This window comes from Poecilia reticulata, chromosome 17 (assembly GCF_904066995.2).
Source record: "Poecilia reticulata chromosome 17, P_reticulata-male-v2, whole genome shotgun sequence".
In the NCBI taxonomy this organism is placed as follows: domain Eukaryota; kingdom Metazoa; phylum Chordata; class Actinopteri; order Cyprinodontiformes; family Poeciliidae; genus Poecilia; species Poecilia reticulata.
Window position 1 is genome coordinate 6,815,179 of NC_088846.1, and position 13,820 is coordinate 6,828,998.

General features: G+C 42.4%; 1 protein-coding gene across 1 annotated transcript; it reads right to left on the minus strand.

The window, feature by feature from the left end:
- Window positions 1–8,522: 8,522 nt before the first annotated feature.
- On the minus strand, window positions 8,523–12,128 carry LOC145547995 (uncharacterized). Its single transcript, XM_081598332.1, has one exon. The coding sequence runs from the start codon at window positions 9,982–9,984 to the stop codon at window positions 8,542–8,544; it is 1,443 nt and encodes a 480-aa protein (XP_081454458.1). The 5' UTR covers window positions 9,985–12,128; the 3' UTR covers window positions 8,523–8,541.
- Between the last annotated feature and the right edge of the window lie 1,692 nt (window positions 12,129–13,820).

Genomic DNA, 13,820 nt, shown 5'->3' on the forward strand with positions numbered 1-13,820 from the left:
GTCAATTTCCAAAACCCCCCACACACACAAAAACTCATGAGAGCACAGGCGGAATCAGTGTGACCCCGCCAGACTGCGCACAGAGGAGACAACTTGTGGCCTAGATGACCTCGTCTCATAAGACAAGAGTGTTAAGGCACAACCAGTTTTTAGGTCTAGGGTTGTAGTGCCAGGTTGCTTTATTGAGTGCCTATGGTAAATAAAACCATCATTTGAAAAATATCCTTTGTATTTGCACAGGTTGTTTTTCTCTGTTCTTCATCTTTCGGCTGATCTCTTTTCAGAGGTCGTCACAAGTCATCCTCCTCCCCATAACTGTCGTCTACGTCTTCATCTCTCACTCCTACTACCTCCATGCCCTCTCTAACTGCATCCATATGTCTCTTCTATGGCCTTCCTTGTTTTCTTTTTCCTGGCAGGTGCATCCCTAACATCCTTCTCCCAGTATACCCACTGTCCTTCCTCTGGACGTCAAATCATCTCAGTCTAGCTTCTCTGACTTTATCAACCAGGCCTTCAACCTGTGCTGTACCTTTAAGGTCCTCATCATTAATCTCGTTCATCCTCGTCACTCCCAAGGAGAACTTCAACATTTTCAGCTCTGCTACTTTCCAGTTCTCCCTCCTGTCTCTTCGTCAGTACCACAGTCTTCAATAATATTGCTGCTTTGGAGAAATTTTACACGGTCTTGTAAAATTTCCTATGGACCTTTGTTGCCTCTCTTTAGTCACAAGTTCGCTCCTGAAACTTTTCTCCATCCTGAACTCTCTTCTTTACCACACTCCATGTTTTCCTGGGCAGTGGACACCAAGTACTCAAGTCCTGCACCTTTGCGACCTCTGCTCCTTGTATCCTCACTAGCCACGTTTCCATTACCCATAGCATTGCGCAAATTGAAATTACAAAAATAAATTTGCGTCACAGAATAATGAATTAAAAGTTTTTCGATAAAAAGCTGCTGCACTGGGATGAGGCGGGTGTTCAGCCACATCGAAATACAGGTCCTTCTCAAAAAATTTGCATATTGTGATTAAGTTCATTATTTTCCATAATGTAATGATAAAAATTTAACTGTCGTATATTTTAGATTCATTGCACACCAACTGAAATATTTCAGGTATTTTATTGTTTTAATACTGATGATTTTGGCATACAGCTCATGAAAACCCAAAATTCCTGTCTCAAAAAATTAGCATATCATGAAAAGGTTCTCTGAACGAGCAGTGAACCTCATCATCTGAGTCAACAAAGTAACTCTAACACCTGCAAGATTCCTGAGGCTTTTAAAAACTCCCAGCCTGGTTCATTACTCAAAACCGCAATCATGGGTCAGACTGCTGACCTGACTGCTGTCCAGAAGGCCATCATTGACACCCTCAAGCAAGAGGGTGAGACACAGAAAGACATTTCTGAACGAATAGGCTGTTTGCAGAGTTCTGTATCAAGGCACCTCAGTGGGAAGGAAAAAGTGTGGCAGAAAACGCTGCACAACGAGAAGAAGTGACCGGACCCTGAGGAAGATTGTAGAGAAGGGCCGATTCCAGACCTTGGGGGTCCTGCAGAAGCAGTGGACTGAGTCTGGAGTAGAAACATCCAGAGCCACTGTGCACAGGCATGTGCAGGAAATGGGCTACAGGTGCCGCATTCCCCAGTCTTGTCCCTTTGGGTCAAGACACTTTTGAACCAGAAACAGCAGCAGAAACACCTGACCTGGGCTACAGAGAAGCAGCACTGGACTGTTGCTAAGTGGTCCAAAGTACTTTTTTCGGATGAAAGCAAATTTTGCATGTCATTCGGAAATCAACGTTCCAGAGTCTGGAGGAAGACTGGGGAGAAGGAAATGCCAAAATGCCAGAAGTCCAGTGTCAAGTACCCACAGTCAGTGATGGTCTGGGGAGCCATGTCAGCTGCTGGTGTTGGTCCACTGTGTTTTATGAAGGGCAGAGTCAATGCAGCAGCTATCAGGAGGTTTTGGAGCCCTTCATGCTTCCATCTGCTGAAAAGTTTGTGGAGATGAAGATTTCATTTTCATTTTTCAGCACGACCTGGCACCTGCTCACAGTGCCAAAACCACTGGTATTACTGACCATGGTGTTACTGTGCTCAGTTGGTCTGCCAACTCTCCTGACCTGAACCCCATAGAAAATCTGTGGGATATTGTGAAGAGAAAGTTGAGAGACGCAAGACCCAAAACTCTGGAATAGCTTAAGGCCTATCGAAGCATCCTGGGCTCCATAATACCTCAGCAGAGCCACAGGCTCTGCTGAGGTGTCAATGCGGCGTGCTTCAATGCCACACTGCATTGAAGCAGTCATTTCTGCAGAAGAATTCCAGACCAAGTATTGAGTGCATAACTGCACATAATTATTTGAAGGTTGACTTTTTTGGTATTAGAAACACATTTCTTTTATTGGTCGGATGAAATATGCTAATTTTTTGAGATAGGAATTTTGGGATTTCATGAGCTGTATGCCAAAATCATCAGTATTAAAACAATAAAGGACCTGAAATATTTCAGTTGGTGTGCAATGAATCTAAAACATATGACAGTTAAATTTTTATCATTACATTATGGAAAATAATGAACTTCATCACAATATGCTAATTGTTTGAGAAGGACCTGTACAAGCACTTCACAAAACGCTTTTTCGCATCACACGAGCCTCGTGATCAACATCCAAAAACCACAAAGACCACATTAAGTAGTATGAGGACGACGGTTCTCATACTCACAGCCCTTATAGCATCACAGTTCATAAAAGGTTGTGTGCAGTTCTAATGTGTTGAATTCATAGCTCTTCTGAATACAGTTTCCCTAAAATGCTGCGTTTGTAGATGCTCCAAAGCTCACGGGGCTTGTTGCTCGAGTGCCTGAATAAGATACCGACGTGTCGTCTGATGAATAATAGATAAATGCTAGCGCCACGGCTGAATTATGAATTTATGCAACTGTTTATATCCATCGCTGCCATAATTTTTAATGTCATATCGCGTGAAAAAGCTTATTTAATTGTGATTTTCATTTCATTCCTTATTTCTTAATTGTGTTTTCTCAACATTAGCAGAACACGGAGAAAGATTTGTGCAAATTTGTAGTGGGAAGACGGCTACTGTTTCGCCTTAACAGAAAAGCTGTTGACTTCTGGATTTTATTTCGGGGAATCAGAATAAAGGTGGCTTACTAAAAAAATCTGAATAAAGAGGCAAACCCACATATTTCAGATTATGTTTGTGAAATATGTTTTCTTGCTCTTCCCAACTACGCACAACTTTGTGTCAATCTAGCACATATACTTTTTTTTTTAAAAACCCATAAACGTCTGCGGTTGTAAATTGACAACAACAGAAAGAGTTCGAGGGGTGTGAATACTTTTGTAAAGCCCTTTTATCACAATTCACCAGCCTGTAATTCTGGCACCGCCATCCACAACATCCTTCACCTGCAGCCACGAATTCATTATCACTTCTCCACTAATGCGGCTCTGCTGCATGTGCAGACAAATCCTTCAGGCACATGCAGAGACGACTAAAAGTAATGACAACATGTCCCGTCAGTGACACTCCAAACGACTTGAGCTTTTTTAAAAGGCTCTGTGCCACGGGCTCTTCTCGTCCATCAAAAGTTTTTTTTTTTTTTTTTTTTTTTCTTCAAAGTCAACCGGAGCCAACATGTTGGGCTCAGTGTGAACGGGGGTCGGTCACTCCGGCGCAACGCCTCCTCCGGCTGAGACAACTGGAACGGGACGCTGAGGAGTCAGCAAAGTCAGGAGTGTAAATGCATCAGGGAGGGGCGTACCGAGAGTTCGACTCCCGTTGTCGCTACACTAAAGCCCAAAAAAATAAAGGAGAGGAATAAATAGAAACAGGTGAAATGGGATGAAAAGTCAAAGTTTTAGATAGCAGTGGGGGGATAAAGGTGGGGTTGAGAGGGAGAGGGGTTAATGGGAGACTAGAGAAAGGTGAAAGAGAAACGGGGCTAATGGTCGCTCAACCACAGCTGTCTCCCTTATAAACGGGTGGCGGCTATAAATATATTATGACAGGCAATCAGCGCAGTTACCCATGTCCCCCAAGGATGTTTTGGGTTGAAAGGCCCAGGGTCCCACACACACACACACTCACACATCGTGACAGATGAGTTGTTGACGAATATTCAGAGTGTGAGAAGATGTCACAAAAATCTAACCCCCTGGAGATAAACTTGACTCAGAGCAGGTGAGAGAGTCTGAGGACCACCTTTGACCCCTGACACGTGGGGCCAACACAAACCGCGATGGGATCTATAAATCACAGAGGCTAAAAGACGTGCAGAGGACATGAGGACAGACGGTTCAGACCTGTCACAGTTGGAGGGGGAAAAAAATGATAGGTTTTCAGATTTTAAAAAAGACATCCTGTCAAAAGTTTCTTTGATTTTAGTTTTTATCAAATTGTTAAGTGGTGTAATGTAAAAGAGAATAAAAGAAAATTGAGAAAAACATATTACACCCATAATCTTCTGAAATAACATTTAGAATCTTGAACAAAAAACATTTTTAGGTCTTGGATTGGTTCGCCTTCACATCCATTTGACAGTTATTTTTTTTTAGCAGCCCTAAAAGGTCAACATTGTGAAGCCGCTTGTTCTGCTAAAAAAAAAAAAGAACGAGTTTGTCATGCCACAAGCCTGAATTGCCTAACAGAATCAAAACATGGGGATTGCTCTAAAAATGGTGAGAAAGCTGAGGCAGCTCTGCTCACTGCTGTAGAAAAACAACAGTTTATTCCTCTGTGGGGTCCTGAGTCCAGCATTTTCTGCAGCAAAACGTTCCTGCAGATCGATTCAGTACACAACAGACTCTGTGGCAACACGAGTTGGCCTACAAGTTTACTTAAATATAAAACACTTGTTCTCCTAAAATGTCGAGGAAAACCCTGTTGTACACCACTTACAGCAACAGCAGATGGTTAGCAGGACTTTTGTGATGAATTTTTAAAACAATTATTTCTATAAAATGATAAAGATGCTTCACACAGTCAAACTAAACCAATGGATTCTTATTGCTCATGTTCACATGCGTGCTACACAAACATATTGCTTAGTACTTTAAGCAATCATAGTAAAGCCATATTTTTAAATCTTTTTTTTTTTAGTTTTTGTTGGTTCTAGTGACCTTTATTTGAAAGTAGTTTGACAGGAAAGAAGGTAATGAGAGGGGAAGACATGTGACAAATGTCACAAAGCCAGGAGTCGAACCTGCGACCACCAGCACGAGGACCAAGGCCTCAGTACGTGTGTTGTGCTTTGCCCCTGCACCACCACAGCACGTAAAGCCCCGTTTTACCATGTTCCTTGACTGATACGTTGTACACTGCTAATGTGCTGTTGAAATTAGATTCAGGTTCATAAAGATGAGCCCTGTTTTGGTTGGCATTGGTTTTGGAAAGTAGAGCACCTGTTTTTTGGGGGGTTTTGTTTAGTAAAAAGACATAAAGCTTTGTGTTTAATGTTTGGTAGACCCCAAGTATTTAAGGACAGAAAGGATAGATTTGACTAAATTAGACAGAAGTAAACAAGAACACTAAGTAAAGTAAACCTCAACTGATTACGCTCTGCAACATTGAGATCAGCACCAAGAATATTAAGTAGGAGCTGGAACTGACGTCAGGCCTGAGTGAAGTATTGCAGGAAGTCTGAATTTCAACATGGCGACGCTCATAATGTAATCATTTAAAGCTTTCCATAAGCAAACACCACTTTCAATTTGTTCAGTTTAGAATTGCAGGCACTAATTTTAGACACTTTTATTTGTGTGTCTTATGAAAACATTTCCACCTACTACAGTCAATGCGAGGAGCGTCCATTTTGAAACACATAGTCCGTCTAACTAGTCGTGATTGAAAGTAGTTGGAGTTGCTCCCAGTTTCCCAGTGGGAAATTCAACTTCGGCGGGTGTCCCAGGTGAGATTTCCAAATGGGAAGTTGGAATTTCCCAGTTCCGAGGGGAACACTCAACACAGGTATTATCTCTTGCCTTTCACAGCTGCGCCACGCTAAGCTTTATTTAATGAAAGCCCCCTCTGGTGATGCAATACGGTAACTGTAGTGTAAAGTGCTTTGGGGTCCTCTGGACATAATAAAGCACTATATAGAAAGTACAGACCATTACCCAATTACAAATCTACCTAAAAGCTACAGCTATATACATTTCTGGGTATCACATATAAAATGAATGGCGGTATAAACTATCCATCCATGATCTATACCCAAGCAGCGAAAGGTGTGGTGCACTCCGGACAGGTCGCCAACACAGAGACATATTGGACAAACAATCATGCACACTCAATCATTCATAAGGGCAATTTGGAGAGACCAGCTGACTTAAAAGTCATGCTTTTGGACCGTGGGAAGAAGCCCACAGTCCAAAACTCCCTACAAGGCCACCAACTGCATTAGAAATTAACTAATTCTATCAACAACAAAAAAATGCCCTCCACTTTTTTTAATTCACTACAAATGGGTTCCTGTGACACTGGGCAGCTCAAAGTTGTGAGGATGATTTGAAACTGACGGTTTATGATGATGTATTGTATGTGGAACAGGAGACACTCTCGAAGCAATTTGACGATGTGGACAGATTTGCAAAAATAAATACCATGATAAATTATTTATGTTAAAGATAGTAATTACAGATACAAGAATATTCTAATTATTATTGGACTTGTTACTCGATAAATTGCTTTAAGTACACCCTGAACAGGTCACCAGTCCACAAAAGGGCAACATGGAGAAACACTCAATTTAGAGAGACCATTCAATCTATCAGTCATGTTTGGACTGCGGAAGAGAGGACAAAAACATGCAGGAAAACATGCCAACACTTTGCAAAAAAATTTTTTAAATCCTAGGGCCTTCTTACTGCAAGGCAACAATGCTACCAACTGTGATAACTTTTTATGCCACGTTGTCATTGTGGAGAAGCATGCTCCACACCAGCAAATTGCCAGAACTCCTGTTTTTGTAGATGTGTTCACAGTTACAGAAAACTCGAGAACGCTTCATCAGCAGCAACTTAATTCAACTTTTCCTCCTAAATCCCTATGGAAGCAGCAAGGATTATTATCTTTTACCCCTTTCTTTCTAGGCACAAGTTGTGTATCGTCATTGATCATCGACACTGGTGCAGAATTATAACAGGCCTCAACTCAGTTTGATTTTATCCAACAGCCTGGCTGCTGTTTCAAACACATTTCACATGTGACATATGAGGTAATGGGTTTTTTAATCTGATGGAACTGTGGAACACGTGTAGATAAGCATAAGGTTGAAGAGAAAAGTGCTCGATGCTGCCATCTGGTGGCCTGGGAAAAACATTGCAAGTGTGGAATTTCACATCTTTTGCTTCCATCCATCCATCCATTTTCTTACACCCTTGTCCCTTAGTGGGGTCGGGAGGTGCTGGTGCCCTTCTCCAGCTAATGTTCCAGGCAAGAGGCAGGGTCACCCTGGACAGGTTGCCAGTCTGTCACAGGGCAACACAGAGACACACAGGACAAACAACCATGCACACACTCACACCTAGGGGCAATTTATGTTTTTGGACTGTGGGAGGAAACCGGAGTACCCGGAGAAAACCCACACATGCACAGGGAGGACATGCAAATTCCATGCAGAAAGACCAGGGCTGAGAATTGAACCCAGAACCTTCTTGCTGCAAGGCAACAGCTCTACCAACTGCGCCACTGTGCAGCCCCATTTCTATATATTTATACCTTTTTTACATTCATCAATAATCTTCTGTATATGCATCTTAAAGTTTTTCATCAAACCTTACACCTAGATACCTTACAATATTTACCTGCTTTAAATTTTTCCCATATAACCTAAGATCTACTGTAGGATTAACCTTTTCTTTGAAAAACATACTTGTTTCTTCTCAACAGACAAATGAAACCCCAATTCATGTGACCCTGTTTCAGCCTTATTAATTGCTGATTGCATTCTATTTTTTTAAATACTAATATTGCCTCCTCTCGCCCATAATGCCCCATCATCTGCATATAATGCTTTACTAATTCTAAAATTTATATTATCAAATATAGATTTGATAATAGTCTGTTGCTTTTTATATTAAAAAGCAACAGACTACATACACTACCTTGTGGAGTTCTATTTTGTATAGCATAAATATTTGAACAATTTACCCCAACTCTTACTTCTATCGTTCTATTCTTTAAAAAATCCTTTATCCAATTAAACATTTTCCCTTTTATTCCCATGTTATCCATCTTAATTAATAAGCCCTCTTTCCAAAGCATGTCATATGCTTTTTCAATATCAAAAATTTAACTGTCTTCTTCTTTTGTTCTATTCTTTACATTTATGCATTCACATAAACTCATGCTTGCCACCTAGTGGACATAAACATAATTCATTCAATCATCACACTGACCTGAGTTGGATGGAGTGAAGTTCCCATAGCACCGCAGTCCTGCGGGCCTCAAGCTATTCTGCCACCGACAATCAAGCATGAAACTTTGGCCCTCATGACACTAATTTATTTAGAAGTACCAAACTTGAACCCAATACCTCAGCGTGTCTGTTTCATACATTTTTACAAGTGTATCAGTGATGCCTCCAACCACTCGTCTGAATACAGACGGCTGCTCCTGTGGCTGGTCTGTAACCAACTGGCTGTCTTCGTGGGTCTCTTCTTCAGATGGCTGCTGGTTCTGCTGCTCCTCTGCGTCCCTCAGCCTATTATTCAGCTGTTCCATTTCAATCTGCTGTTCAGTCCTTATATGCTCCAAGGCGCTGATTTGCTGCTCTAAGGCAGTGTTTTGCTGCTGCAAGACGGTGTTTTGCTGCTGCAAGGAGAGGCTTCTCTGCTGGAGGACGATGCGATTCACCTTCAGGCCGTCGTTTTCCTCCTCCAAGATGTCGTTTTCCTGTCTGAGGACGCTGTGTTTGTCTAGCAGCTCGTTGGTTTTCTCCAGCAGACAGCCGTAATCCTGCTCCAGTTCGGTGTAATTCTGCTCCAGTTCGGTCTTTTCCTTCTCCAGGGCAGCGTTTATCTCCTCCAGGACGGTGTTTCTCTGCTCCAGGGGGGCAATTCTCTGCTCCAGGGCAGCGTTTCTATGTTTCAGGCCAACGCATCTCTTCTCCAGGACGGCGTTTCTCTGCACCAGGATGGCATTTCCCTGCTCCAGGTTGACATTTCTCAACCCCAGGGTGGTGTTTCTCTGCGCCAGGGCCGTGTATTTCTGCTTCACTTCGGTGTGTTTCTGCTCCAGACTGTTGTTTGTCTGCATAAGGTTGGCATTTTCCTTCCCCAGAGCGTTGCCTATCTGCTCCTGGGCGATGTTTGTCTGCTCCAGGGCGGTGTTTCTCTGATCCAGGGCCATCTTTTTCTTCTCAAGGGCCTTGTATTTCTTCTCCACTGTGTGGATACTCCGCTCCCGGTTCCTGTTCCTAAGCTTCATATTGGTGTTTTTATGCCCCAGAGTGGTCTTTTTCTCCTCCAGGGCTCCGTTTTTCTGTTGCAGGGCGTTGATTCTCTGCTCCAGGGTGTCGCTTATCTGCTCCAGGGTAGCGTTTATCTCCTCCAGAGTGTCATCTACTTGCTCCTGGGCAGTGATTGTTTGCTGCAGGGCAGTGTTGGTCTGCTCCAGAGTGGTGTTTCTCTGCTCGAGAGCAGTGCTTTCCTTCTCCAGGGCGGTGTTTCTCATCTCCAGGTTGGTATTATCCTCATTTAAAATTTTGTTCACACTGAACAGTTTTTTTAATTCTTCATCTTTTTCCTGAAGCAGCTTTTCTTTTTCGTATGCAGCCTGTTGTTTTTTAATCTTTAGTTCTTCATTTGACTTAATCAGGGTCTGCCTCTCAATAGTCACCTTGCTCACGTCTTTCAGAATGCCTTCCAGTTTTGCTGTCTCTCTAGCTAATCTCTGTTGTGTTTTCTCATTCAGGGAATAAGAAAACGATGGCTTTCTGCTCTCACTCATTGTTGGTCCTTTTGTTTGTTAGAAATTGGTGACAATCCTAGTACTTGCTCTTGTTTTCTGCAATGGTTATGACAGTGCAGCTTTGTGATGTCACTCTTGTTTCCTAAGAGTGACATCTTTGTGACATCAATTCGCGTGATGTCACAAATTGATGTCACTACCTCACCAAAACAACTAGAAAACTGCTGAAGTTTGAATAAAAACAAACTTTACAGCTGAATGCAGCTGTGCTTAGCTGATGGCCATTGGAGACAGTTCAACTGGTCATACATCACCAAGGCTGAAATCCGCACTTGGGAGACAGCGGCTCTTGAGGACAATGGACTGAACAGCAGGGTGCGAGGACCAACTGTCAAAAGGAAACATTGTGCCCGAAAACAGAAGAAGGGGAAACAGGTGGGCGTGTTGACCCAGCTGATGCCTAGGAAGCCACTAATTCTGACTCTCTTTCTAGCCAAAGTCCGCTCACCAGGTAAGAAAGTGTATTTGTTAGATCTGAGGTTAAGAGTTTCTGCAGAGATGAAGAGCTGTGCCATTCTTTGCCTAACGGAAATCTGGCATAACAGCAACATGCCAGACTTTAGCCTTCCAGATCAACGTTCTTCAGTTATTCCAAGCAGACCGTGACCAACGGTCAGGAAAAACACGGAGAGGAGGACAATGTATGTAAGTGAATGAAGGTTGGTGTACGGACTGTGGCCTGGTTAAAAGCTGTCAGCCATACTATCTGCCTCGGGAGTTTACTGCGGTGTTAGTCACCATTGTTTATATTCCGCTAGGTGCTCGTGGCAACGAAGCATTGAAGGAGCTGTATGACACCGTTAGTTCACTGCAGATGAAGCACCCGGAGGCGTTTTACGTGGTTGCAGGGAACTTTAACCATGTGAAACTGACTGACACTCTGCTCAGTTTTTATCAGCATGTCATCTTTCTTATACTCTGTATTGTGCGTACACTAACATTCATGGTGCGTACAGAGCTCTTCCTCGCCCCCATCTTGGCCTCTTTGACCACATTTCCATCCTGCTGGTGCCAGCATATCGTCCGCTGATGACACAGATTAGGCCAAGGAAGAAGACAGTCACTGTGTGGCCCAGGGATGCAGCCTGTGCGCTCCAGGACTGTTTTCAGTCCACAGATTGGCAGGTCGTCAGAGAGGTGGCTCCTTATGAGGGAGAGATGGACCTGGAGGAATATATCTCCTCTGTTCTTTGCTTTATCTCCAAGTGTGCTGATGATGTCTCCACCACCAGGACAGTAACCCGTTACCCGAACCAGAAACTGGCTGAATGTTGAGGTGAAAGCTCTGTTGAAAGCTAGGAACGCTGTGTTCAGGACAGGCGAGGCATCAGCACTCCGAGAAGCGACCCGTACCTCAAGAGTGAAAATTGTCAAACCTAGGTTTAGCGTTAGCCTAGCCCTAACCCCTCACTGCCAGATGCACTTAATAAATCCTATTCCCGCTGTCAACACTGCACTTTTTCTGACTAATTTTCACAGTTCACAACACCAATAAAGAATGTGTCACTTAAATCAGTTTCATCTACACAAGTTTACACAATTCCTCTTCTTCTTTCCTCTTCATAAAGCATTGTTTTGCTAAATGATTCTTTATTTAAATACTGCACTTTATGCCATGGCCCACAGTGCTTATATATTGTTTATTTGATCTTTAATAATTACTTTTACTTCTGCTTTACTTAGTGGGACGTCATATTCAATTTCTGCTTCTTTAGCCAACTTATCTACTTTTTCCATCCATCCATTTTCTTACACCCTTGTCCCTTAGTGGGGTCGGGAGGGTTGCTGGTGCCCATCTCCAGCTAACCTTCCGGGCGAGAGGCGGGGTTCACCCTGGACAGGTCGTCAGTCTGTCGCAGGGCAACACAGAGACACACAGGACAAACAACCATCCACGCACACCTAGACAGACCAATTAACCTAACAGTCATGTTTTTGGACTGTGGGAAGAAACCGGAGTACCCGGAAAAAACCCACACATGCACAGGAAGAGCATGCAAACTCCATGCAGAAAGACCGGGGCCTGGAATCGAACCCAGAACCTTCTTGCTGCAAGGCAACAGCTCTACCAACTGTGCCACTGTGCAGCCCTTATGAAAGTCAAGAGCTCCAAACTGGATTATAAAATAAAATACATCAAGAAGTTCATTTTTCAGTGATTCAATACAAAAAGTTAAACATATGCTGTGTTTAATTAGTGTATTCTAAGCATTTAAGGAATGCTTAGAATACACTAATTTTGATGTTTATGGCTAAAGACAGTCCAAAATTAATTTGGCAAAAAATTTGATTTCCACAGACCAACACAAATTGCTTATTGACACAGAAATTTTGGTCTAGTGAACTATATGCCAAGGTGCTGCCGTTGGGGGTCCTTTTGCATGAATTGCTGCATCAATGTGGCAAAGAGGCAATCGACCTTTGACACTGCTGAGGTGTAATGGAAGCCCAGCTTATCTACAAAGTTCACTCTGCTGTCTTATCTTCCTCTTGACATCACCATGTGGTTAGGTCAGCCCGGTTTGCCGTTTTCTAAATGTGTCTCAGTTCCTTTTTCTTTGTCTTTCTTCCTAGTGTTCAATCTTTTCTACCTCACCTGTACCCTTCAATCCTTCCCTCCTTAGTTTTTCCACCTTGTCCTTTTAAAGGTATGGTAAACATCCAATGAAAATCGAGAACCCTGGGCCTCAGCAGCTCACCATTTACCTGCATACTGGACTTTCTTAGCAACAGTGTTGTGGCACCACATCTCCTCCACCCTCATCTTGAGCAAAGGCACACCACAAGGGTGTGTCCTCAGTCCCCTCTTCTATTCCCTTTTTACACACAACTGTTCTCTCATTCACACCTGCATTGTAATTTTTTTTGTGAAAATAATATTGTTTCACTTGGTGATGAGTTACTGAAATAAATTAACTTCTCAATAATATATTAATTTATTGAATGCCTGCTCTCAATCTTTGTGTATTTATAGACAATTGTTGTTTTGCATAATTGAGTCATGTGAAATGTGTACATTCCTTTCATACATGCCGACACACAGAGAGCTGCTAAAGTGTTTTTCCATTGTTCCTGTAATGACAAATAATCTATCAAAAAATAATCTATTGTAAGGAGTTATCTATCAAAATAAAGAATTTAAACACATTAAATGTCATGAAATTTCACTTTTTAAAGTGAATCAGACTTAACTGTGGTGACTTGCAAAACAATCAAGAAGAAGCTGAGAAGTCTAGCATTAGGTGCAGTATAGTATTTATTCACATATTTTATGGAATACAAATACCCCTAAACGCCCCAACCTCCCTTTACCCTGCCCCTCCCTCCCACCCCACCCGCAAAAAATGTGCACATCAGAACTGACGGAATCTATTGAAAGAGTAGCGAGACAAAGGAATTTGTTTTATAGGCAATAAAAGGGAATGACTGCAGTTAAATGTGATGTTGGTATAAAAAGTTTTCCCTATTGTAAAGAGTTAATCCTTTAAAAAAAAAAAAAAAGTAGCCAGATCAGGCTAGTCAGGTAACAAAAAAGGCGTGCAGCAACAACAGCTGCATCACAAAAAAGAAACAAACAAAAAAAACACTGTCCTTACAGAAACCAAAAAAAGGAGAACTTCCCACTTTACCTTTTTCCGTTTCACTATAAAGGACGGCAATCATCATGTGCAACAATAATTTAGCTTTGCGTGACTGTAAATTCAATCACTTTTGTAATGCGTCACAAAATCTCTCTCCAAGGTAAAATCGATAGGAATGCAGAACTTTCCGGGACTGAAGGCGAAACGTCGGCCGATTGAGTCGAGACTACAGAT

Coding starts and splice junctions, on each gene's coding strand:
- LOC145547995 (XM_081598332.1), bottom strand. CDS start 9,984: ATGAGTGAGAGCAGAAAGCCATCGTTTTCTTATTCCCTGAATGAGAAA.